General features: G+C 43.9%; 1 protein-coding gene across 3 annotated transcripts in view; it reads left to right on the top strand.

Moving 5' to 3' along the window:
* The first annotated feature begins 444 nt into the window (after positions 1–444).
* Positions 445–26346, top strand: part of arhgap20b (Rho GTPase activating protein 20b) — a 35460-nt gene continuing 9558 nt past the window's right edge. The window contains exons 1-9 of one of the 3 annotated variants that reach the window (XM_020464671.2): positions 445–800; positions 5845–5927; positions 12030–12194; positions 12440–12589; positions 12687–12728; positions 12868–12952; positions 13143–13217; positions 13635–13701; positions 14955–15140. In XM_020464671.2, coding sequence (XP_020320260.1) covers positions 726–800; positions 5845–5927; positions 12030–12194; positions 12440–12589; positions 12687–12728; positions 12868–12952; positions 13143–13217; positions 13635–13701; positions 14955–15140 — 928 coding nt within the window. In that variant the 5' untranslated portion in view covers positions 445–725. Of the gene's footprint in view, positions 801–5844; positions 5928–11818; positions 11864–12029; positions 12195–12439; positions 12590–12686; positions 12729–12867; positions 12953–13142; positions 13218–13634; positions 13702–14954; positions 15141–26346 lie in introns of those variants that run through there. The other 2 variants (XM_020464672.2, XM_020464673.2) reach the window with 2 other exon arrangements.

The raw sequence follows: 26346 nt of genomic DNA on the forward strand, positions 1-26346 counted from the left end.
TCTGGTGACCACATGTGAAGTGTTCAAAATACACATGGTTTCACATGTGAAATTTCATGTGAAATCGTGTGATTTTCCACATGTGAAATGTGGTTTTTCTGTAAGGGATACCAAGCTACAATACATTTTCTATATTTCAATTGATGCATTGATGAACGTCAAATGTAGGCCTAACGTTAGTACAATCACACGTCGTTTATGTGCCAACCAACCTTAATGGACTGTACTAGTGTAACACTATAAGCTGTACCTGTTGCATTAGGAACTTGAATCCTCTCCAACCTCAGTCATACCACAGGAAGAGGTTGAGAGCACTGTGCAGCCTCAACTCACCACAACTCGCTCCTTACTGCCCCCTGGGTGAAGGCTGGATAATAAAGTGTAACCCGAGAAGGTCCTCCTGACCGACTGTCTGCCCCATCCTCAGTGTGCTGCACACTGGCTACTGTGTGAGGAGACTGGGATGGGATATCCTTATTTAGTCAGTGGGGTGGAAAGAGGGAGGCCCAGCTCAGAAAGCAGTGAGATTTGGGAAAGGGCAGGAAAAGGGTGCCTCTTACGGTACCACTCTAAAGGGCTCTCAGTACAAACAAATTATTTTGTCAAACAAAGTGTGACTATGATTTTTTGCTACCTTTAAAAACTTTCCTCTGTAGTGAACGGCAGCATCGAAGTGCACCGGGACATTACACTGACTGTGTTTGTGACCTGCTGGGCTTAAAAAGATGACCCCTCAACAAAGCATTGGCTCCCACTCCAAAGTAAACTGCAATGAGTCAAGGATTCCAGAGAAGGAGAAGGTAAGTTCTTCTTACTTCATTTTCTTTCACTTTCTACATTAGGTACTGTGCAATCTCAAATCATTGTTTGTGTGTGTGTATGTGTGTTAGGATGCACGTACATCATCAAAGTTATTTGTCAAAGAGTTGATTAATGTTTAGAATGTAGAATAATGTTTTGTATTCATTTCTCTAAACCAAGCTGAAAGCTGTATCAGGCTTTTATATAACATGTCCTACAATGTAGATGTACAGTGCCTTCACACCCCTTGACTTTTTACACATTTTGTGTTATTACAGCCTGTTTTTAAAATGTATTCAATTGAGATTTTGTGTCACTGGCCTACACACAATACTCCAAAATACGAAAGTGTAATTATATTTTTTTGAAATGTTTACAAATGAATTAAAAATGTAAAGCTGAAATTTCTTGAGTCAATGAGTATTCAAGCCCTTTGTTATGGCAAGTCTAAGTAAGTTCAGGTGTAAAAATCAGCTTAACAAGTCGCATAATAAGTAGCATGGACTCACTCTGTGTGCAATGACAGTGTTTAACTAATTTCTGTACTCCACACATACAATTATTTGTAAGGTCCCTCAGTTGAGCAGTGAATTTCAAACACAGATTCAACCATAAAGACCAGGGAGGTTTTCCAATGCTACGCAAAGAAGGTCAGCTATTGGTAGATGGGTAAAAAAAATTAAAGCTGACATTGACTATTCCACTTTGGATGGTGTACCTTTACACCTAGTCACTACAAAGATAGAGGCGTCCTTCCTAACTCAGTTGCCGGAGAAGAAAGAAACCTCTCACGGACTTCACCATGAAAGAGTTTAATGGCTGTGATAGGAGAAAACGGATCAACAACATTGTAGTTACTCCGCAATACTAAACTAAATTACATTTTTTTTTATTCCAGAACACGCATCCTGTTTGCAATAAGGCACTAAAGTAAAACTGCAAAAAATGTGGCAAAGAAATTAATTTATGTCCTGAATACAAAGCGTTATGTTTGGGGAAAATCCAACGCAACACATCACTAAGTACCACTCTTCATATTTTCAAGCATGGTGGTGTCTGCATCATGTTATGGGTATGCTTGTCATCGGCAAGAACTAGGGAGTGTTTTTTTAGGATAAAAATAAACTGAAAAGAACTAAGAACAGGCAAAGTTCGAGAAGAAAACCTGGTTCAGTCTGCTTTCCACCAGACACTGGGAGACAAAGTTACCTTTCACCAGGACAATAACCTAAAACACAAGGCCAGATATACACTGGAGTTGGTTACCAAGATGACATTGAATATTCCTGAGTAGCCTAGTTACAGACTTAATTAAATCAGCTTGAAAATCTATGGCAAGACTTGAAAATGTCTCTCTAGCAATGATCAACAACCAACTTGACAGAGCTTGAAGAATTTTTTAAAGAATAATGGGCAAATATTTTACAATCCAGGTGTGCAAAGCTCAGAGACTTACCCAGAAATACTCACAGCTGTAATCACTGCCAAAGGTGATTCAAACATGTATTGACTCACGGGTGTGAATACTTACTGTATGTAAATCAGATTTTCTGTATTGAAAGTTCCATAAATTTGCAAAAATTTCATCAACAACAAAAAAATGATGTTCTCATTATGGGGTATTGTGTGTAGATGGGTGAGAAATATCAATTTAATCCATTTTGAATTCAGGCTGTAACACAACAAAATGTGGAATAAGTCAAGGGGTGTGAACACTTCCTGAAAGAACCATATCAAAAATGGCAGTCTCAATGTATTATCCTCACTTAATTAACATGTTAATGGATTAGATTTTTAATTGTGAAACAAACAAGAAATAATAATAAAAAAACTGAACTTGAGCTGCATAACTCTTCATCCCCCCCAAAGTCAATACTTTGTAGAGACACCTTTTGCAGCAATTACAGCTGCAAGTCTCTTGGGGTATGTCTCTATAAGCTTGGCACATCTAGCCATTGTGATTTTTGCCCATTATTCAAGGCGAAACTGCTCCAGCTCCTTCAAGTTGGATGGGTTCTGCTGTTTTTTTCTGTCCACTCTGTCCACTCGTAAAACCCAGCTCTGACACTCCAATCTCCACTGTGGAGCTTCGCAGCTCCTTCAGGGTTATCTTTGGTCTCTTTGTTGCCTCTCTGATTAATGCCCTCCTTGCCTGGACCGTGAGTTTTGGTGGGCGGCTCTCTCTTGGCAGGTTTGTTGTGGTGCCATGTTCTTTCCATTTTTTAATAACGGATTTAATGGTGTTCTGTGGGATGTTCATGGTTTCTGATATTTTTTTTATAACCCAACCCTGATCTGTACTTCTCCACAACTTTGTCCCTGGCCTGTTTGGAGAGCTCCTTGGTCTTCCTGGTGCCGTTTGCTTGGTGGTGCCCCTTACTGGTGTTGCAGACTCTGGGGCCTTTCAGAACAAGTGTACATGTACTGAGATCATGTGATACTTAGATTGCACACAGGTGGACTTTATTGAACTAATTATGTGACTTCTGTAGGTAATTGGTTGCTCCAGATCTTATTCACGGGCTTCGTAGCAAAGGGGGTGAATACATACGCACGCACCACTTTTCCGTTTTTTATTTTGTAGAATTTTTTGAAACAAGCTATTTTTTGCAATTCACTTCACCAATTTGGACTATTTTGTGTATGTCCATTACATTGAAATCCAAGAACAAATCCATTTAAATTACAGGTTGTAATGCAACAAAATAGGAAAACACCATTCAGAAAATATTTATATATATTTTTCTCACATTTACATAGGTATTCAGACGCTTTATTATGCGACTCAGGTGCATACTGTTTCCATTGATCATCCTTGAGATGTATCTACAACTTGATTGGAGTCCAGCTGTGGTATATTCAATTGATTGGTCATGACTTGGAAAGGCACCAACCTGTCTATATAAAGGTCCCACAGTTGACAGTGCATGTCAGAGCAAAACCAAGACATGAGGTCAAAGGAATTGTCCGTAGAGCACCGAGACGACAGTATTGTGTCACAGATCTGGGGATGGGTACCAAAACATTTCTGCAGCATTGAAGGTTCCTCCATCATTATTAAATGTAAGAAGTTTGGACTCTTCCTAGAGCTGGCCACTCGACCAAACTGAGCAATCAGGGGAGAAGGGCCTTGGTCAGGGAGGTGACCAAGAATCCGATGGTCACTCTGACAGCTCCAGAGTTCCTCTGTGGAGATGGGAGAACATTTCAGAATGACAACCATCTCTGCAGCACTCCACCAATCATTCCTTTATGGTAGAGTGGCCAGACGGAAGCCACTCCTCAGTAAAAGGCACATGACAGCCCGCTTGGAGTTTGCCAAAAGGCACCTAAAGGACTCTCAGACCACGAGAAACAATATTCTCTGGTCTGATGAAACCAAGATTCAACTCTTTGCCCTGAATGCCAAGCATCAATGTCTGGAGGAAACCTGGCACCATACCTATGGTAAAGCATGGTGGTGGCAGCATCATGCTTTGGGGATGCTTTTCATCGTCAGGGACTGGGAGACTAGTCAGAATTGAGGGAAAGATGAACGGAGCAAACTACAGAGAGATCATTGATGAAAACCTGCCCTAGAGTGCTCGGGACCTCAGACTGGGGCGACTTTCCAACAGGACAATGACCCTAAGCACATAGCCAAGACAACGCAGGAGTGGCTTCGGGAGAAGCTTCTGAATGTTCTTGAGTGGCCCAGCCAGAGCCCGGACTTGAACCCATTCCAACATCTCTGGAGAGACCTGAAAACAGCTGTGCACTCCCCATCCAAACAGACAGAGGTTGAGAGGATCTGCAGAGAAGAATGGGAGAAACTCCCCAAATACACGGGTGCCAAGCTTGTAGCGTCATACCCAAGAAGACTCAAGGCTGTAATCGCTGCCAAAGGTGTGTTAACAAAGTACACAGTAAAGGGTCTGAATACTTATGTAAATGAAATATTTCAAAAATAAAACATTTTTTTTATACATTTGCAATAAATTATAAAACCCTTTTTTTTTTGCTTTGTCATTATGAGGTATTGTGTGTAGACTAATGAGAAAACAAATATATTTGATAAATTTTAGAATTAGGCTGTAATGTAACAAAAGGTGAATAAAGGTGAATAAATCAAATGTAAATAGATTTACAATACCATAGAAAATACTTTCACAGCACATAACACAATATCTCAACCACACAGATTCAATATTGAGGAGTTTAGAACCTCCCTGCAGCATTGTGTAGCTCTACCCCAAAGGCTAATAATACTGATATGGTGGATAGGGCTTCCTTCACCCTCCAGCTGCCTAGCAGAGGCAGGAAACAGATGCAACTATACCACATTCTGCTTTCCATCACTTATGTAAAAAACATGTTTATTTATTTTATTTATGCAGTGCTACAATTATATTGTATTGTATTTTATGAGATGCAGTAGCCTACATGGATGATGAGAAAAATATATGACTAACCATGTACCGAGTAGGCCTACAGATATCAATTCCTGGTACTAACTATTTTACAAGACATCAAAGACATCAGGCTTACCATGACTGCTGGACTTCACTACAAATTCCATCAGTATGATGTCTCATGCGTATATTTTCTCAATTATAGCCAGGAGAGAATGTAGTCTGCAGATCATATTTCTTTACTTCTCCGCCACTGACTGCAAACTTATTTTCCTGCTGCATTGTCATAAATTACAGTACATGGTCAAATCAAGGCTCTCCTTGGTAAAATTAGATAGATGAAGGTCATTGCAAACCAAGTCATTATGAAACACAATCCAATGCTTTGAAGGTTGGTCATGTGTAATGAAATAATAACAAAATGCACTAACTGTAAATCGCTCTGGATAAGAGCATCTGCTAAATGACTAAAATGTAAATGTACTGTCTCTCCTAAATGTAAACAGTCTCTCCATAGACTATGTTCACGGTAGGGAATCATCTGTTGTTGTTAATTTGGAGGAACTACCCCTTTACCAAGCCACTTTTGGCTCCATGAATGAATGATCTGTTTAATTCATCCCTGATTGGAAAATCTATGTTTTTCTCACAGAAAATGAGGACATCATTTCAGCGAAGACATTCTGGCCAATCAGCCATCACAAAGGCATTCAGCAAACCAAAGGGCCACAGGAGGTCAGCCATATGAATAATGCCAAACCATATGTCTGTCTGTCTGCACACTTGTTTTCCCTTTTTACTCATGCTACACTACATGACCAAACGTATGTGGACACCTGCTTGTCAAACATCTCATTCCAAAATCATGGGCATTAATATGGAGTTGGTCCCCCCTTTGCTGCCATAACAGCCTCCTCTCTTCTGGGAAGGCTTTCCACTAGATGTTGGAACATTGCTGCAGGGACTTGCTTCCATTCAGCCACAAGAGCATTAGGGAGGTAAGGCACTGATGTTGGGCAATTAGGCCTGGCTCACAGTCGGCGTTACAATTCATCCCAAAGTTGTTCGATGGGGTAGAGGTGAGGGCTCTGTGCAGGCCAGTCAAGTTCTTCCACACCGATCTCGACAAACCATTTCTGTATGGACCTCGCTTTGTGCACGGGGCGTTGTCATACTGAAACAGGAAAGGGCCTTCCCCAAACAGTTACCACAAAATTGGAAGCATAGAATCGTTGTTGTATGCTGTAGCGTTAAAATTTCCCTTCACTGGAACAAACGGGCCTAGCCTGAACCATGAAAACACCCCCAGACCATTTGGGACAGGTAGCATTCATCCATCAGACTGCCAGATGGTGAATCGTTGGTTCATCACTCCAGAGTCCAGTGGCGGTAAGCTTTACACCACTCCAGCCGACGCTTGGCATTGTGCATGGAGATCTTAGATTTTTGTGAGGCTGCTCAGCCATGGAAACCCATTTCATGAAGCTCCCGATGAACAGTTATTTTGCTGACATTTCTCCAGAGGCAGTAAGGAACTCGGTAGTGAGTCTTGCAACCGAGGACAGATGATTTTTACACGCTACGCACTTCAGCACTCGGCGGTCCCATACTGTGAGCTGTTGTTTCTCCTAGACGTTTCCACTTCACAATAACAGCACTTACAGTTGACCGTGGCAGCTCTAGCAAGGCAGATATTTTACCAACTGACTTGTTGGAAAGGTGGCCTCCTATGACTGTGCCATGTTAAAAATCACTGAGCTCTTCAGTAAGGCCATTTTACTGTCAATATTTGTCTATGGAGATTGCATTTCTGTGTGCTCGATTTTATACACCTGTCAGCAACAGGTGTGGCTGAAATAGCCGAATCCACTAATTTGAAAGGGGTGTCCATATACTTTTGTATATATTGTGTATTTGTTTTCATAGCTCCATTTTTTCTCATGTCAGTGACTGATTGTGTTTACTCATGGTTCAGCCATAATAACGGTCTCATCTGACAGGAAAATGTACATTTTTCCAGCCATTGTAATTGTTCAGTGATACAATATTTGTATTACTGGCAGCTTTGCACAGGCCCTGTCGCTGCATTTACCAAGAAAGCAAACTAGAAGCAGACTGGTGACAGGATTATGTTGTCATGAGTTATTGAACGACATTATGCTATACTGGATATGATTTGGTACAGTATATTTTGTTAGTGTACAGCATAAGAATGCATATGCCATGGGAAGTAGGGGTGCTGAGGGTGCTGCAGTACCCCCTAAAACATGCAATTCTTATAATTTTTTTCTTCTCCAAAACAGAGTGCACTGGGCCTTTACTAGTCCTTGTATTAGTGGACTGATATAAATGTCTGTAGCACCGGCAAACATTTTTTAAACACCCCCCACAACTACTTCCTGCAGCTATACGACCTATGGATAGCCTATGGATGTGGTTTACTATTCTCTCATTTTAATCTATTTAGTTTTTCCAATGACGTTTGTACTGCTCTTGAGCTGTGGAAGGGCTAGCATTTTGTTTCCATGTTTGAACCTCTCTTCTCCAAGCCCTGCTCTAGCTCACTGTCTCAGTGACGCATAACGCACACGGCACTCCACAGTCCCAAGGTCTTTAGCGCTGCCATCTGCAAAGAATTCCTGCCTTTATTTGGTCTCAGAGCTTCTCTATCATGGTAACAGCAGCTAAATAGTGAGGAGTAACAAAAACAACCCCTGTGAAATACGGCCTGTAGGGCTCTTGCCATCTCGGATTAGCTCCTACAAAAGAAATGAAGATAATTTAGTCTCCATCTACCTTTTGGATGGCTTTGTTTACAAAAGATCACTATTAATCGACACTTAATTCTGTAGACATTTAGATTCCCTCCCTCACTGTGCCCTTTTTTGTCTCATAGTCATGAACACTGTAGTACATGCTTCTGTATTTGCAGCAATGATCATAGACATTTCAACATTGATACTAACTCAATCATTGTCATTTGACACCTTTGTGTGTGCTGGTAGTCCCAGGTGGTACTGGTAGCTGAGTTGTAGTCACTGGCATAGGACACACCCCGCACAAGCTTTTGGGGGCCCAGATAGCATATGAACACGTCATAAACCATGAAAAAAATCTTTCGAATGACAGGAAATTAGCTTAGGGATTCTTTAAAGTCTGGACAATCCTTGTCCGGCAGGAGAACTTTATTTGTAGAATTGAAAAAATATTTTGTTGCATTATTTGAGCTTAATATTTTATAGGGAAAAGATTTGTTTGGGGAATTTTCTAAATACTTTCAATATTAGTCATTTACGTGTCAGCTTTATGCTTGGAATTACCCTTGTCCGGAGCAAAGGATCCAAATGTCAAACTCTTCAAAAAAGTGTTTAAAGTGTTGTTTCTTTCAATAGCCCTCTGTGACTTTAAAGAAAATGTATCAACCCATGGAGGTCTGGATTTGGAGTCACACTCAAAATTAAAGTGGAAAACCACACTACAGGCTGATCCAACTTTGATGTAATGTCCTTAAAACAAGTCAAAATGAGGCTCAGTAGTGTGTGTGGCCTCCACGTGCCTGTATGTCCTCCCTACAACGCCTGGGCATGCTCCTGATGAGGTGGAGGATGGTCTCCTGAGGGATCTCCTCCCAGACCTGGACTAAAGCATCCGCCAACTCCTGGACACCAACATGGCGTTGGTGGATGGAGCGAGACATGATGTCCCAGATGTGCTCAATTGGATTCAGGTCTAGGGAACGGGCGGGCCGGTCCATAGCATCAATGCCTTCCTCTTGCAGGAACTGCTGACACACTCCAGCCACATGAGGTCTAGCATTGTCTTGCATTAAGAGGAACCCAGTGAGGGGGGGGGATGTGGGAGCAGATGTGACAGTAACCCCCCCCCCCTCCTCTTGGGGTGCAACCAGGAGTCCCACCTGGGCAAACCGACTGAGACCTGGGCGCTGAGCAAGCCAGTTGGAGCATGGGAGCCCAACGAACCGGCTGAGGCAAGACGCTTGTCGATCCCGCTGCAGAGGGAGCCTGAAGATCCGGTGGAGTGTGACGTGGGATGGGAAGCCGCCAAGCCAACTGAGGTAAAGAGACCTCTCGAGCCAGCCGGGGCATGAAAGCTCGACGGGCTGGCTTAGGCACCCAGAGCCGATGACACCATACCAACCAGAACGTCAGTACTCTCCGATGCTTGGTGTGTTGGCTTCTGCATTCTGTCACATGGAGAGACGAAGCAGGTACGGGGAGTCAAACATTTAATAAATAACGGACATGGAACAGCGTCAGCAAACAAGTAACACAATCAATGCAGAGCTGGGGAATTTTTATTAATTTTTTACCTTTATTTAACTAGGAAAGTCAGTTAAGAACAAATTCTTATTTTCAATGACGGCCTAGGAACAGTGGGTTAACTGCCTGTTCAGGGGCAGAACGACAGATTTGTACCTTGTCAGCTCAGGGATTTGAACTTGCAACCTTTCGGTTACTAGTCTAACGCTCTAACCACTAGGCTACCCTGCTGCCCAAAATATAGGGGAGGTAATAACAGGTGATGAGTGAGTCCAGGTGAGTCCAATATCACTGATGCGCGTGACGAGGGAAGGCAGGTGTGCATAATGGATGATAAGAGTGCGTGATGCAGGGCAACCTGGCACCCTCTGCGGGAGCAGACGTGACAGTTATAAATTATGAGGTTAACTGTATGGATAGAAGGCTACATTGTGCTGTTCTCTTCATTGACCTGTCAAAGGCTTTAGATACTGTTGATCACTCACTGCTAATTCAGAGGCTTTTCTGAATTGGCCTAGGCTCTATCTGAACTAGCTCTGTCAGGTAGGATTGGGAGCGACACTCCACAACTATTTTCAGGTCTGTCCAGAGATGCCACTCCTGCATTGTCTTGGCTGTGTGCTTAGGGTTGTTGTCCTGTTGGAAGGTGCACCTTCACCCCAATCTGAAGTCCTGAGTGCTCTGGAGCAGATTTTCATCAAGGATCTCTCTGTACTTTGCTCCGTTCATCTTTCCCTCGATCCTGACTAGTATTTGAGTCTCTGCCGCTGAAAAACATCCCCACAGCATGATGCTGCCACCACCATGCTTCAAGGTAAGGATGGTTGCAGGTTACCTCCAGACGTGACGCTTGGCATTCAGGCAAAATAGTTGAATCTTGGTTTCATCAGACCAGAGTGACCATCGGGAACTGTCAGAATGACCATTGGGTTCTTCTCCCCCGATTGCTCAGTTTAGCCAGGCAGCCAGCTCTAGGAAGAGTCTTGGTGGTTCGAAACTTCATCCATTTAAGAATGATGGAGGCCATTATGTTCCTGGGGACCTTCAATGCTGAAGAAATGTTTTGGTACCCTTCCCCAGATCTGTGCCTCGACACAATCTTGTCTCGGTGCTCTACTGACAATTCCTTTTGCTCTGACATGCCCTGTCAACTGTGGAACCTTATATAGACAGATCTGTGCCTTTCCAAATCATGTCCAATCAATTAAATTTACCACAGGTGGACTCCAGTCAAGTTGTAGAAACATCTCAAGAATGATACATGGAAACAGGATGCACCTGAGCTCAATTTTGAGTCTCATAGCAATGGGTCTGAATACTTATGTAAATAAGGTATTTCTGTTTTTTATTTTTTATAAATTTGCAAACATTTCTAAAAACCTGTTTTTCTTTTATCATTATGTTGTATTGCATGTATATTTATTTAATCAATTTTAGAACAAGGCTGTAACATAACAAAATATGGAAAAAGGGGTCTGAATACCTTTCCGAATGCACTGTATATACAGTACCAGCCAAAAGTTGACACACCTTCTCATTCAAGGTTTTTTCTTTATTTCTTTATTTACTTTACATTATAGAATAATAGTGAAAATATCAAAACTATGAAATAACACATGGAATCATGTAGTAACCAAAAATGTGTGATTGCAATCCTTTATGTCCTGAATACAAATCCAACACAACACATCATTGAGTACCACTTCATATTTTCAAGCATTGTGGTATGCTTGTCATTGGCAAGGACTAGGGAGTTTTTAAAAATAAATTAATGGAGAAGAGAATGGAGAATAGAGCTAAGCACAGCCAAAATCTTGGAGGAAAACCTAGTTAGTCCGCTTTTCAACCGACACTGGGAGACAAATTCATCTTTCAGCAGGACAATAACCTAAAACACAAGGCCAAATATACACTGAAGTTGATTACCAAGACGACATTGAATGTTCCTGAGTTGCCTAGTTGCAATTTTGACTTAAATCGACTTGAAAATCTATGGCAAGACTTGAAAATGTCTGCCTATCAATGATCGACAAACAACATGACAGATATATATTTTTTAAGAATACTGTGCAAGTATTGTACAATCCATGTGTGCAAAGCTTACCCAGAAAGACTCACAGCTGTAACCGCTGCCAAAGGTGATTCTAACATGTTTTGACTCAGGGATGTGAATACTTATGTAAATGAGATATTTCTGTATTTCATTTTCAATAAATGTTCAAACATTTGTAAAATTATGTTTTCACTTTGTCATTATGGGGTATTGTGTGTTGACGGGTGAGAATCTTTTTTTATTTCATCCCTTTTAAATTCAGGCTGTACCGTAACACAACAAAATGTGGAAAAAGGGAAGGGGTCTGAATACTTTCCGAATGCACTGCAAGTCATGGGGTATGAATACTTTCTGAAGGCACTGTATGTAACCCCTGTGTATTTTTTGTGTGATGTGATGTGATGAACGTATTGTAAATGCATGTTTGATGGGAAACAAGGTCCAGTATCATGTCTCATTGCCAGAGACATGATACCCCCTTTACAGAGTGTTTTTTGTCTTTAGGGATGCCGTCCCAGTCCCATCACCAAGAGCAGCGCTGATCCAGAACCTAACATCCCAGAGTGCAGAGTTTGTGATGGAAGAGCACGTGCAGCTCAGCACTGGACTGCAGACCCAGGAGAGACACTTGTTCCTCTTCAGTGACACACTCATCATCGCTAAATCAAAGTTAGTCCTCAGCATATAAAAATTATGTTCACTTACTGAACAAGATGAATAGAATAGATGAGAACTAACAATGACTTGATAGAAGTTATCATTTTCTCCATTATGTAAATTGTACAGATGTATCTTAGGACGAGAGGGGCACTTCAACAAAAGGAAAATATAAAGTGGAATTGATGATTGCAATTACTGTTGCATTTGTCCTGATAGATTGCTGATATTGTTGTATTTACCCTGTTGTCTTGCAGGTCTTCCACAAGCCGCAAACGGAAGGAGAGAGTGAGGCTGTGTGAGATATGGTTGGCTTCCTGCATGGAAGAGGTTGCAGAGAGAAAACTGTGCTCAAAGAACTCCTTTGTCATTGGCTGGCCTACCATCAATTACGTGGTAACTCTCAGGTAGGCTCCACCAATCTAATAATTTTTGGTTAGTACTTGACATTTAATTAAATTCCTATTTTAGGGAAATAAAGATGGCATTTGTTTTCCCTATCAGTTCATCGGAGTCAAAGGAGAAGTGGTTTTCCACTTTACAATGGTAAGGAAATACTTACAAAACCCAGATGTACAATATAGAAAATGACTTCTGATATTAAATGTATAGGATTATGTACTGTACCTATCTGATACCTATCTGATGCATGCACATTAGCACTAATATATGCTATTTGGCACAGGCACATCACCAAATCCAAGGAAGTGGAATATCTCAGTAATCTCACCATGAAGGTTGTTCTCGTGGACATTGGAAATAGTGCAATGGTAAGAGAATTCACTCATCTACAACTACTGCTACTTCTCAGATGCTTATTATTTTCCCCAAATGTTCACATTCTAAATTAAATATGATTACATGTATGACTATTTATAACATAACATTTATTCAAGTAACCTCAGAAAATATTTTCCAATTCTATAAAATTATGAAGGAATTATTTGTGTTTTAATCTAGACGACTGTGAATGTGGACAATACATGTGATGTTGACAAAGTCATCAGGATCCTCACCCAACAATTTAAACTCACTGTGAGTTGTTGCCACCAATTTCTGTATTAATTATGTCTTTGTTCTATTATTAGAAGTAATCCAACTGTTCTGTTTAGAATGTGTATGGACAAACATTTTACTATAATTATAGAGTAATATATCATTATTAGTATTACTTTTACCAAGCTCTGCAATATTACACCTGTTGTAAATCATTTGTTTCGTTTTTTTAAGGTTTACTCTTTAGAATTTAGATCAAATTCTGCTACTACTAGCCTACATGTTTACTCATAGATCTTTAGAAAAGACAGAAAGAGTATCAGAAAAGGAACACAAGGATCATTGACAACATTTTATGCTTTACAATGTAATTTCCTGACTCTGACCATCCCTAGGCTTATAGTTTACTCTGATGTTCCTTTCTTCATCCTAAACATAATTTTTCTACTCCCATAGGGCAGACCCACTGACTACCGCCTCTGGGTAGTCTCGGGGAGAGAGGAAGCCCTATATCCTCTTATCGGTGAGGAAATGTGATAGTACTATCACTATGCACTGAAACACGCCTCCAAAAACAGTCAGGATGAAGGCACACTTGGCTTGGATTTTAGACCATAGTTTCTGTCCCGTCAAAGGATTACCCAAACCAATATTTCAGTCAGGCAGGTTCTGTCTGTACTCATCTTAGTGTGTTCACATGGAGTGTTTGTGACTTGAAACTGTAATCTTTGCGACCTGGCTACAGGAGCCTCTCACAAAACCAAAGCATATTAGGAATCCTGGGGATCGGAAGAGGGATTCATGAGGGCCTTTGTGTGTCTGGAATTAATGTCTCATACAACCGCATGCTATTCTGTCTATTTTTCTCAAGTCAATGCTGGTAGAAAAATACATAATTTAGTCAATGCTCATTAGTATATTATAGCAGACACTCTTATCCAGAGCGACTTACAGTAGTGAGTGTATACAACTTCATACTGGTGCCCTGTGGGAATCAAACCCAAAACCCTGGCGTTGCGAGCACCATGCTCTACCAACTGAGATACACTGGACTACATTTAAATGAGCAGCAACAAAATAGACTCTGGGAAATGATGAGGTGATCTCAGTTTTTTTTTAAATAGCTAAGGACTGGTACTACAAGCATTTTTATATAACATTTGCTTTTTCTTTAAGCCCATGTAATTATAAGGGGGTTGTGATTCATCATGCATCTCCCATATAATTGAATCACTCCTTTCGATTTTTGTCTTCTTGCCTCTTGACTCCTTTCGATGTTTTGGTTTTATTTGAACAGATAGTAAGCTAATGATAGATTACCAGGAAAGATCAAATGATAATGGTCACAGAGCAGTATAGGCCGGATTCAGTCCTACTGTGACAGCGGTATGTACGTGTACCAGGAGCAGCAGCACTAACCACTTGACTATCCAGGTCACATCATCATTCATTCATGATGCTGATTGGCCAACATATACCACAGGTATGACATTTATTTTTACTGCTCTAATTACGTTAGTAATCAGTTTATAATGGCAATAAGGCACCTCGAGGGTTTGTGGTATATGGCCAATATACCACGGCATAAGGGCTGTATCCAGGCACTCCGCGTTGTGTCGTGCCTAAGAATAATCCTTAGTTGTGGTATATTGGCCATTACCACATCCCTTTGTGCTTTAATCCTTAAAACAGAAATGGTAGCAGCAGGGAGTGAATGCATTTTCCAATTCTATACAAAAAAAACCTGATCTGATCTACACGTGTCGTGTCTGACAGGTCATGAGCATCCCTTCAGTATTATTCTGAACTCCTTGAGGGAAATGGACCGCCAAGCCTTGACAGTCACCAACAACATTCTGACTGTAGATGGGAGCCTCTACCTTGATCACCTTCTTAAAGACGCTTCCGGGCCTCGCTTCATCCTTAGGCTAAAGGCTGAGGGGGGAGGACATGGTCGAGCAGGTGAATCATTTATTAACTTTCACAGAGAGAGAGAGAGAGAAAGAGATGCTGGCATGTATTGATTTTTAAGTTCCACCGATATACACCACAGGGGTAAACAATGTAATTTTCTTTAGTGGATTTTGTTTCTACAAGTCAATTATCTAGCCCTCTTTACAGAAGTGGTTTATTCATAATGGAGATAGTAAATAACTTCCTGTCACGCTAGCACATGTAGTACAGATGTTATCAGAATATCCTTCCTGTAATTAGAATAATTACAGTGTTCTAAATGTTCCATTGCTTGTTGGAGGTATAGCATACTGTCTCTCTGTCATAGCATACTGTCTCTCTGTCATGGCATAAAATTGTGAGAAAAAGAAATACAAATTATTTTATTGCTGACCTTTTTGTTGCACTTTATAACGAATCATGTATTCTCAAATGCCAATTGAATTGTTTTGCAGTCATTTCTATGCACAAATGTGGAAAGTATATCTGAAAAACCATGCATGGCGATTTCTCTGCATTGATGCCTTATTAAGGGTGTTTTCAGCAGCTGTCTTGTAATGTCAACATTTTCTACTGAACAATTTATGGCAAGAAACATGTATTTAACTTTTTCCACCATACATCAGTGCTCACATCCCAGGAAAGATCCAATTTTAATGGTCACAGAGCAGTATATGCCGGATTCAGTCCTACTGTGACAGCGGTATGTATGTGTACCAGGAGCAGCAGCACTAACCACTTGACCATCCAGGTCACATCATCATTCATTCATGATTATAAACTGGGTGATTCAAGCCCTGAATGCTGATTGGCCAACATATACCACAGGTATGGCAAAACATTTATTTTTACTGCTCTAATTACGTTAGTAATCAGTTTATAATGGCAATAAGGCACCTCAAGAGTTTGTGGTATATGGCCAATATACCATGTCTAAGGGCTGTATCCACACATCAGTTCCTCACATCCCTGTCTTTTCATGTATGCCTTTGTGGCTGTATTCTCCCTGTCTGTCTGGACACTTAGAAAACAAGATTCTTCAAGAGTTATTTGGTAAGGGTGATGGTTCTATGTGCAACCATAATGACTCTTTAAGTGGTAATTTAGCTGTGCGACCTGGAGTTTCATTTTGGGAGCACCAGTGGGGGAAAAACACTCTTCTCTACACTGCTCAAACAAGACAGGTTGTCTCCCGCCGTCGCTTGCTTTATGCTCCTAGGCCACACACAGCAAGCACCACCCTCTGTCACTCATGCAGGTAGCACACAATTCCTCCAGAGAAGGGTGCAATTGTGAACGGAAATTCAGGGCATTCCTGCTCTTTATACTTATATTGGTAGATGTTTTATTTAGGACAGACATAGGCAGGGGCACTCCAGTAGAGTAGGTGGCATAATGCACAATAACGTTGGATTCCAGTTGCCGATAAACCCCACAGAAGAAGAAGGGGCGGGGGCGACAACGTTAGGTAGCTAGCCATATACCAGTGGACAGTGGTTGCTGTCCAAACATTTAAAATACACACCCTCTTCCACTTACCCTCGCCTTATGCCCTTGGAGGAATCCCCGTCGCCATCTTGGAGGGTGGTCCAAATGATTAGCCAAGCAAGGGAAGTTTGCAACGTAAGCCCCTCAGCCCTTGTATTTAGTCGTATTTGCTAGTGTACAAACAACTATGTTCACTCCGGGGCCTGAAACTCCCCATAATTCAATTCGCGACGATTGTACATCAGCTAAGAAAAGTCAGCAAAAACTTTAAAAAAACATTTCAATGGAGAAGTCAACATACAAGTGTAAGTAAAAACGAATGTAAATAAGTTATAAATGGTGCTACTAATGCACATGACGGCACAAACAAAAAAAATGTTTGCTTATCTTTCAGAAATTGTAGAAATTAAACATTTTCCTTCTTCAGAAGTTCCAGCTAGGCAGGCTAACATTAGTTAGCTAATTAATTTGCTAGCTATCATACAGTAGGCGCATATTAATAATTATAGTAGACAGACATGCACTCATAATTGACTGTAGTGCATATAAAGCACCCACAAGCTACCGGTGGCTGAAAACACAATCATCGCGGAACGAGTCACGAATTTCCGTCCAATTTCCATTTTAAAATCATTCCTTCCGCCCTGCAAGTGTGTACTGATCAGACGTCACGATACGTCATCAGAAGTGTCCACTTAATTTGACAGTGTCCTTCTCCCCTGCCTGTCGGGCACTGTTTTCCCACAGTTCTGTTAACAATGACGAGGGCAGGTGTTTGTCAGGCTGGAGTGACAGACACACTGATTGCTTAGCTAGCTAGTCCTAAGGAGGACTATGGTACACAGTAGGTGGGAGGCTAACTAGCAAGCTAGCACACCGTGTTGCTAACGATCAAGCTAGCTAGCACACGTGTCGCCCTAGCCTTCCGTCTGCTGTGCTATCGAGAGGTGGGGATGATCGGTTGACAGTGTCATTTTTCCTTACCTGTCAGGCACAGTTTTCTCCGGTACACAACAGGCGGGAGGCTCGAGCAAGACTGTGCTAGTAAACTGTGTTTGCACATGGTGTCGGTAACTAGCAAACTCCGTGATAAGAGTCACTGACTCAAAGCCACAAGAGGGTAGAACATTTCAAACATGACATGTTAGGGGAGGTAGTTTCAGAAACGTTGGAATGGTTTAGTTCAATTCCTCAATAGTTGGTCCAGATGCTCCACTGCCTCCAATGCTAGCGGGGAGACCGGTAGAGAGCGTCCTTCGACCCCACTGTTTTCCAGCAGCTCTGTTAACGACGGTGAGAGCAGGTGTTCAGCAGGCAGAGAGTGAAGAACGCTGTTTATCGGTGTCATTCCTGCTAGCGAATTATTTAATTTATTTCCCTTTTGACCAACATTCAAGTGTCACATAAGCATGATGATGTCTTGCTCTCAGCATTCTGTAAATTCATGCATATGTTCATGCTACAGTATATGAACATATGCATGAATTTACAGAATGCTGAGAGCAAGACATCTTCATGGTTGTGTATATATATATATATATATATATATATATATATAAAAACAATGCTGCTTTCCACTGCTTCTAAATATGAATCCACATGTTTTCTCTATTATGCTATTAGTTTGTGTATCTTGCCCTCTGTAAAACTTAATTTAGGAAGCTGGAAGCTGGCAAACACGTTTGGTGTTTGCTAAAAGGCATGTGGGAGACTCCCCAAACATATGGAAGAAGGTACTCTTGTCAGATGAGACTAAAAGGTTGCTTTATGGCCATCAAGGAAAATGCTATGTCTGGCCCAAACCCAACACCTCTCATCACCCCGAGAAAACTATCCCCACAGTGAAGCATGGTGGTGGCAGTATCATGCTGCAGGGACTGGGAAACTGGTCAGAATTGAAAGAATGATTGATGGTGCAAAATACAGGGAAATTCTTGAGGGGAGACCTGTTTCAGTCTTCCAGAAATTTGAGACTGGGACAGAGGTTCACTTTCCAGCAGGACAATGACCCTAAGCATACTGCTAAAGCAACACTTGAGTGGTTTAAGGAGAAACGTTTAAATGTCTTGGAATGGCCTAGTCAAAGCCCAGACCTCAATCCAATTGAGAATCTGTGTTATAACTTAAAGATTTCTGTACACCAGCGGAACCCATCCAACTTGAAGGAGCTGGAGCAGTTTTGCCTTGAAGAACGGGCAAAAATACCAGCGGCTAGATGTGCCAAGCTTATAGAGACATACCCCAAGAGACTTGCAGGTGTAATTGCTGCAAAAGGTGTCTCTACAAAGTATTGACTTTGGGGGGGTGAAAAGTTATGCACGCTCAAGTTTTCCGTTTTTTTGTCTTATTTTTTGTTTGTTTCACTATTTAAAATATTTTGCATCTCCAAAGTGGTAGGCATGTTGTGTAAATCAAATGATACAAATGATGGTAAACTCCTCAAACCCATCAGATGAGTTCCGAGAACATTTTTCAGTCCTGTAGCTTGGCATCCACTTCATCAGACCATTTCCGTATCGAGCTCGTCACTGGTACTCCCTGTTTTGAGTTTGAATTAAAAGGATAGAGTTATGGTCAGATTTGCCAAAAGGAGGGCACGGGAGAGCTTTGTAAGCATATCTGTGTGAAGAGTAAAAGTGATCTAGAGTTTTTTCACCTCTAGCTGCACAGGTGACACACTGGTAGAAATTTGGTAAGATGGATTTCAGTTTTCCTGCATTAAAATTACCGGCCACTAGGAGCACCACCTCTGGATGAGCATTTTCTTGTTTACTTATGGCCTCATACAGCTTGTTCAATGCGATCTTAGTGCCAGCATCGCTTTGTGCTGGTAACTAGACAGCTACCAACAATGTAGATGAGAACTCTTAGTATGGTGTACAGCTTATCTTGAGGTATTCTAACTCAGGCGAGCAGAACATCAAGTCTTCCTTAATATTAGAGATTGCGTACCAGATGATGTAGAGACACAACAAAGAGACACATACCACCCCCCATGAGCTTACCCGACGCTGCCGTTCTGTGCTGCCGATGCACAGAAAAAAAGCTTTTATCCATGTCCTTGTTCAGCTAAGTTTCAGAGAAACTGTAGGATATTAAAGTTCTTCAAAACCTCTCCTCAGCGACAGCCTGCCATTCCATGTATTTGATCTATTCCAGTGCTAGCACACCTGATTCAACTTGTCAACCAACACAAAAATAACATCTATGGATTTTTTATTCAACACAAAACAATATTATATGGCAGAAACTTTTTATAGAACCTTTGAAATTGAGAATAGTTCTTTAGAGAACCTTAATAAGAAAGTGTACTTTACAGCACCATGCAAATTATATATACATTTTGTAGTACCAGAATAGGGTTGTAACAACAGAACAACAAAAATATAAACACAACATGCAACAATTTAAAAGATTTTACTGAATTACAGTTCATTTAAGGACATCAGTCAATTGAAATATAGAAATATATTACTCACTAATCTATGAATTTCACATAACTGGGAATGCAGATATGAATCTCTTGCTCCCAGATACCTTTAAAAAAAATGGTAGGGTCGTGGATCAGAAAACCAGTCAGTATCTGGTGTGAATACTATTTGCCTCATGCAGCGAGACACATCTCCTTTGCATGGAGTTGATCAGGCTGTTGATTGTGGTCTGTACAATGTTGTCCCACTCCTCTTCAATGGCTGTGTGAAGTTGCTGGATATTAGTGGGAACTGGAACACGCTGTCGATCCAGGGCAATCAAAAACATGCTCAATGGGTGGCATGTCTGGCGAGTATGCAGGCCATGGAAGAACTGGAACATTTAGTTTCCAGGAATTGTGTTCAGGTCCTTGTGGACAGTGTATTAACATTCTGAAACATGAGGTGATGGAGGCGGATGAAAGGCATGACAATGGGATTCTCATCATGGTATCCCTGTGCATTCAAATTGCCGTCGTTAAAATGCTATTGTATTCGTTGTCTTTAGCCCACCGCCACATTGGGCACTCTGTTCACTACGTTGATGTCAGCAAACTGCTCGCACACATCATACATGCTTTCTGGCATCTGCCCTGTACAGTTGAAACCGGGATTCGCCTGTGAAAAACACACTCCTCCAGCATGCCAATGGCCATCGAAGGTGGGCGTTTGCCCACTGATGTTGGTTACGATGCTGAACTGCAGTCAGGTCCAAACCCTGGTGAGGATGACGAGCACGCAGATGAGCTTCCCTGAGACAGTTTCTGACAAGAAATTCTTCGGTTGTGCACACCCACAGTTTCATCAGCTGTCCGGGTGGCTGGTCCCAGATGATCCCGCAGGTGAAGAAGCCGGATGTGGAGGTCCTGGACTGGCGTGGTTACACGTGGTCTGTGGTTGTGAGGCCGGTTGGACGTACTATCAAATTCTCTAACACGACGTTGGAGGCGGCTTATGGTAGAGAAATTAACATTCAATTCTCTGGCAAAAGCTCTGGTAGAGATTCCTGCGGTAAGCATGCCAACTGCACACTCCCTCAAAACTTTAGACATCTGTGGCGTTGTGTTGTGTGACAAAACTGCATATTTTAGAGTGGCCTTTTATTGTCCCCAGCACAAGGTGCACCTGCATAATGTTCATGCTGTTAAATCAGCTTCTTGATATGCCACATGTCAGGTGGATGGATTATCTATTAACTAATGTGTGCGTTAAACTTGAGAGAAATAAGTTTTGGTGCATATGGAACATTTCTGGGATGTTTTATAGCAGCTTGTGAAACATGGGACCAACACTTTACATGTTGCGTTAATATTTTTGTTCAGTATAGAAACTTTTGGTAATGGTTATTTATAGAACCTTAGGAAAGAGTTCTTTACATCACAAAACAAGGTTACATATAGAACCTTATGAACATGGTTCTTTTCAGAATCTTTGAAAAGGGTTCTACAGTATATACTGTAGCACCAAAAAGAGTTCCGCTATCATTACGAGCCAAATAACCCTTATTTGGCATTATATATAATTGTTTTTGTGTGTTCTCCTCTGAGAATTGCGCTGATTTTGTCACGAATCCCGCCGAAGATGGTGCCTCTTCCTGTTCGGGCGGCGCTCGGCGGTCGTCGTCGCCGGCCCTTTTCTGTTTCATTTAGTTGTGTCTGATTTGTTGCACCTGTTTCGTGTTTAGGGTTGGTTGTGGGCTATTTAAACCCAGTAGGCCCAGTTGTTTTTCTGTTTATGGTGTTTGATTATTCTTGTGGTTTCTTTTTTCCGATCAGTTTCGTCCTGTTTGTTTGGACTGGGACTTTACGCGCCCTTGTGTGTGTGGCGTGACCGTCTCTCTGTTTTTAAAAAAATATTAAAGATCCATATCTTTTGAACTACCCTGCTCTCTGCGCCTGACTCCTGCACTCACTACTTATTGAAGCTGCGACAGAAGCCCGCACCACTATGGAGTCAGCAGGAGCAGCAACCACCCCTCTTCCATCGATGGAGGAGCGCGTCCTCCATCACACAGCCGTGTGATCGGTTCGGCGATGGACCTGATGATGGAGAGGATGGAGCGATGGGAGATGAGTGGTCTCCCGACATCCACCCCAGCTCCCCCACAGATGACACAACCCACTCCTCCAATGTCATCGTCTGGTTCCAGCATGTTGCGTCTCGCGCCCCCCGAGGGAGTACAATGGAGCGTCGGCTGGGTGCCAGGGGTTTTGCTCCAGGTTGAGCTCTACCTGGCTACCGTTCGTCCAACTCCCTCGGGTGAGGAGAGTGTGAGCCTCCTCGTCTCCTGTTTGACGGGTAGAGCCCTGGAATGGGCCAACGCTGTCTGGAACGGCCTAGACTCGGCTCGGGACCATTACCCGGAGTTCACCCGCCGTTTTCGGGCCGTGTTTGACCACCCTCCGGAGGGCCGAGCGGCGGGTGAGCGACTGTTCCACCTCAGACAGGAGACAAGGAGCACGCAGGACTTCGCCTTGGAGTTCCGGACCTTGGCTGCTGGTGCGGGGTGGAATGACAGGGCCCTGATGGACCACTACCAATGCAGCCTCCAGGAGGACGTCCGCAGGGAGCTAGCTTGTCGGGACACCACACTCTCCCTCGATGAGCTTATAGAGATGTCGATCCGACTGGACAACCTGCTAGCTGCCCGCGGGCGTTCAGAGGGGGTCCTGTCAGTTCCACCTCCCAGCCCTCCCGCTCCAACTCCAATGGAGTTGGGAGGAGCTGCATCTAGGGGGACTGGAGGAGGAGGCTCCTCCTGCACCTACTGCGGCTGGAGAGGACACACTTTGGACCGGTGCTGGAGGAGTGCGTTGGGGAGTCGAGATGGCAGGCGGAACACTTCTCGGCCACCCCAGGTGAGTAGGCACCAAACTCACCCAGAGCTCCCTGTTGGTCACATGTTTTTATGAATTTTTTCCCCTGCGTTTTTTCCCTCTCTCCAGTATAAGGCGCTAGTCGATTCAGGTGCAGCTGGGAGTTTTATGGATTGCGGACTCGCCCGTAAGTTGGGTATTCTGTTGGTGCAGATAGACCCACCTTTCCCCGTGCACTCCTCAGTTAGCCGACCGTTAGGGTCAAGGCTGGTCAGGGAGGCCACGATTCCGCTGGACATGGTAACGCAGGGGGATCATAGGGAGCGGATCAGTTTCTACCTTATTGATTCACCTGCGTTTCCAGTGGTGTTGGGGATTCCCTGGCTGGCTATTCACAATCCCCTCATTTCCTGGAGACAGGGGGCTCTTCAGGGGTGGTCAGAGGAGTGTTCAGGTAGGTGTATAGGAGTTTCCATCGGTGCCACGTCGGTGGAGAGTCCAGACCAGTTTTCCACTGTGCGCATTCCCCCAGAATATGCCATTTTGGCTATCGCTTTTTGTAAAAAGAAGGTGACCAAATTACCACCCCATCGACAGGGAGATTGCGTGATAAACCTCCAGGAGAACGCTGCACTTCCCAGGAGTCACGTGTACCCATTGTCTCAGGAGGAGACGTTGGCTATGGAGACATATGTCACGGAATCTCTGAGACGGGTACATTCGGCCCTCCATGTCACCTGTCTCCTCGAGTTTCTTTTTTGTGAAGAAAAACGAGGGAGGACTGCGTCCGTGCATTGATTATCGAGGTCTAAATTCGATCACAATGGGATTTAGTTATCCGCTACCTCTCATCGCTACGGCGGTGGAATCATTCCACGGAGCGCGTTTTTTCAGGTATTCGGGAGGGAGACGAGTGGAAAACAGCGTTTAGTACCACATCAGGCCACTATGAGTACCTCGTCATGCCGTATGGGTTAAAGAATGCTCCAGCCGTCTTTCTATCCTTTGTAGATCAGATTCTCAGGGACCTGCATGGGCAGGGTGTGGTGGTATACATTGATGACATCTTGATCTATTCTGCCACACGCGCCGCGCATGTCTCCCTGGTGCGCAAGGTACTTGGGCGACTGCTGGAGCATGACCTATACGTCAAGGCTGAGAAATGTGTGTTCTCCAAACGAGCCGTTTCCTTCCTGGGTTATCGCATTTCCACCTCGGGGGTGGTGATGGAGTGTGACCGCGTTAACGCCGTGCGTCATATGCCGACTCCGACCATGGTAAAGGAGGTGCAGCAATTTTTTGGGTTTGCCAATTACTACCGGAGATTTATCCGGGGTTTTGGCCAAATGGCAGCGCCTATTACCTCACTGCTGAAGTGGGGGGCGGTGCGTTTACGGTGGTCGGCCGAGGCAGATGGACCCTTCGTTAGCATTCATAGTGGAGGTGGATGCGTCCAAGGCTGGGGTTGGAGCCGTGCTGTTACAGCGCTCGGGCACGCCACCTAAGCTCCGCCCCGGCGCTTTCTTTTCTAAGAAGCTGGGTCCGGCGGAGCGGAACTATGATGTGGGGGACCGGGAGTTGCTAGCTATGGTAAAAGCCCTGAAGGTGTGGAGACACTGGCTTGAGGGGGCTGAACACCCTTTCCTCATCTGGACTGACCACCGCAATCTGGAGTATATCCGGGCGGCGCGGAGACTGAATCCGCTTCAGGCTAGGTGGGCTATGTTCTTTACTCGATTTAGATTTACCATCTCTTATAGATCAGGTTCCCTCAACACTAAGGCCGACGCGCTGTTCCGTCTCTATGACATTGAGGACCGGTCCATCGATCCTACTCCCATCCTTCCAGCTGCTAGGTTGGTGGCTCCGGTGGGGGGGTGGACGCGGACATCGAGCGGGCGTTGCGGTTGGAACCTGCGCCTCCACAGTGTCCGACCGGTCTCAGGTACATGCCGCTTGGTGTCCGTGATCAATTGATTCGGTGGGGTCACACACTACCTTCTTCAGGTCATCCGGGGATTGCGAGGACAGTGCGGGGTCTTAGAGGGAAATGGCCCACCTTGGCCAAGGACGTGAGGCTCTATGTCTCCTCCTGTTCGGTGTGCGCTCAGAGTAAAGCTCCTAGGCACCTGCCTAGAGGGAAGTTACAGCCCCTCCTGGTTCCACAACGGCCCTGGTCTCATCTATCGGTGGACTTTCTTACTGATCTTCCCCCTTCTCAGGGGAACACTACCATTCTGGTCGTTGTGGATCGGTTCTCTAAGTCCTGCCGTCTCCTCCCATTGCCTGGTCTCCCTACGGCCCTACAGACTGCGGAGGCTCTATTTACCCACGTCTTCCGGCACTACGGGGTGCCAGAGGACATCGTATCTGATCGAGGTCCCCAGTTCACGACCCGTGTTTGGAGGGCGTTTATGGAGCGTCTGGGTGTCTCGGTCATCCTGACCTCTGGTTATCACCCGAGAGTAATGGGCAGGTGGAAAGAGTGAACCAGGAAGTGGGTAGGTTTCTGCGGTCGTATTGCCAGAACCGGCCAGGAGAATGGGCGAGGTACGTCCCATGAGCGGAGTTGGCCCAGAACTCACTCCGTCACTCCGTCACTCCTCCACGAACATGTCGCCATTCCAATGCGTGCTGGGCTACCAGTCGGTCCTGGCTCCGTGGCATCAAAGTCAGACCGAAGCTCCTCTGGTGGAGGAGTGGGTACAGCGCTCTAGGGACACCTGGCGGGCAGTCCAGGACTCTCTTAAGCAGGCCGGTGGACGGTAGAAGAAGAGTGCTGACCGCCACCGCAGTGAGGCCCCTGTGTTCGCACCAGGGGACAGGGTCTGGCTCTCGACCCGAAACCTGCCCCTCCGCCTGCCCTGCCGGAAGCTGGGGCCGCAGTGTGTGGGGCCATTTAAAGTCCTGAGGAGGATAAACGAGGTGTGTTATAGATTGCAACTTCCCTCTTACTATCGCATTAACCCCTCGTTTCATGTGTCTCTCCTCAGGCCGGTGGTAGCTGGTCCCCTACAAGAAGGTGAGGTGCCGGAGGTCCCTCCGCCCCCTCTGGACATCGAGGGGTCCCCGGCGTACACTGTACGAGCTATTCTGGACTCGAGACGCCGGGTGAGGGGCCTGCAGTACCTCGTGGACTGGGAGGGCCTACTAGCTGCCACCGATCCCCTTTTCTGTTTCATTTAGTTGTGTCTGATTTGTTGCACCTGTTTCATATTTAGGTTTGGTTGTGGGCTATTTAAACCCAGTAGGCCCACCGGCTTTTGTGGTTTTGTTGTTTTTCTGTTTATGGTGTTTGATTATTCTTGTGGTTTCTTTTTTCCGATCAGTTTTGTCCTGTTTGTTTGGACTGGGACTTTACGCGCCCTTTGTGTGTGTGGCGTGACCGTCTCTCTGTTTTTTTTGGGAATAGTAAAGATCCACATCTTTTGAACTACCCTG

Source organism: Oncorhynchus kisutch, linkage group LG28 (assembly GCF_002021735.2).
Source record: "Oncorhynchus kisutch isolate 150728-3 linkage group LG28, Okis_V2, whole genome shotgun sequence".
Taxonomy (NCBI): domain Eukaryota; kingdom Metazoa; phylum Chordata; class Actinopteri; order Salmoniformes; family Salmonidae; genus Oncorhynchus; species Oncorhynchus kisutch.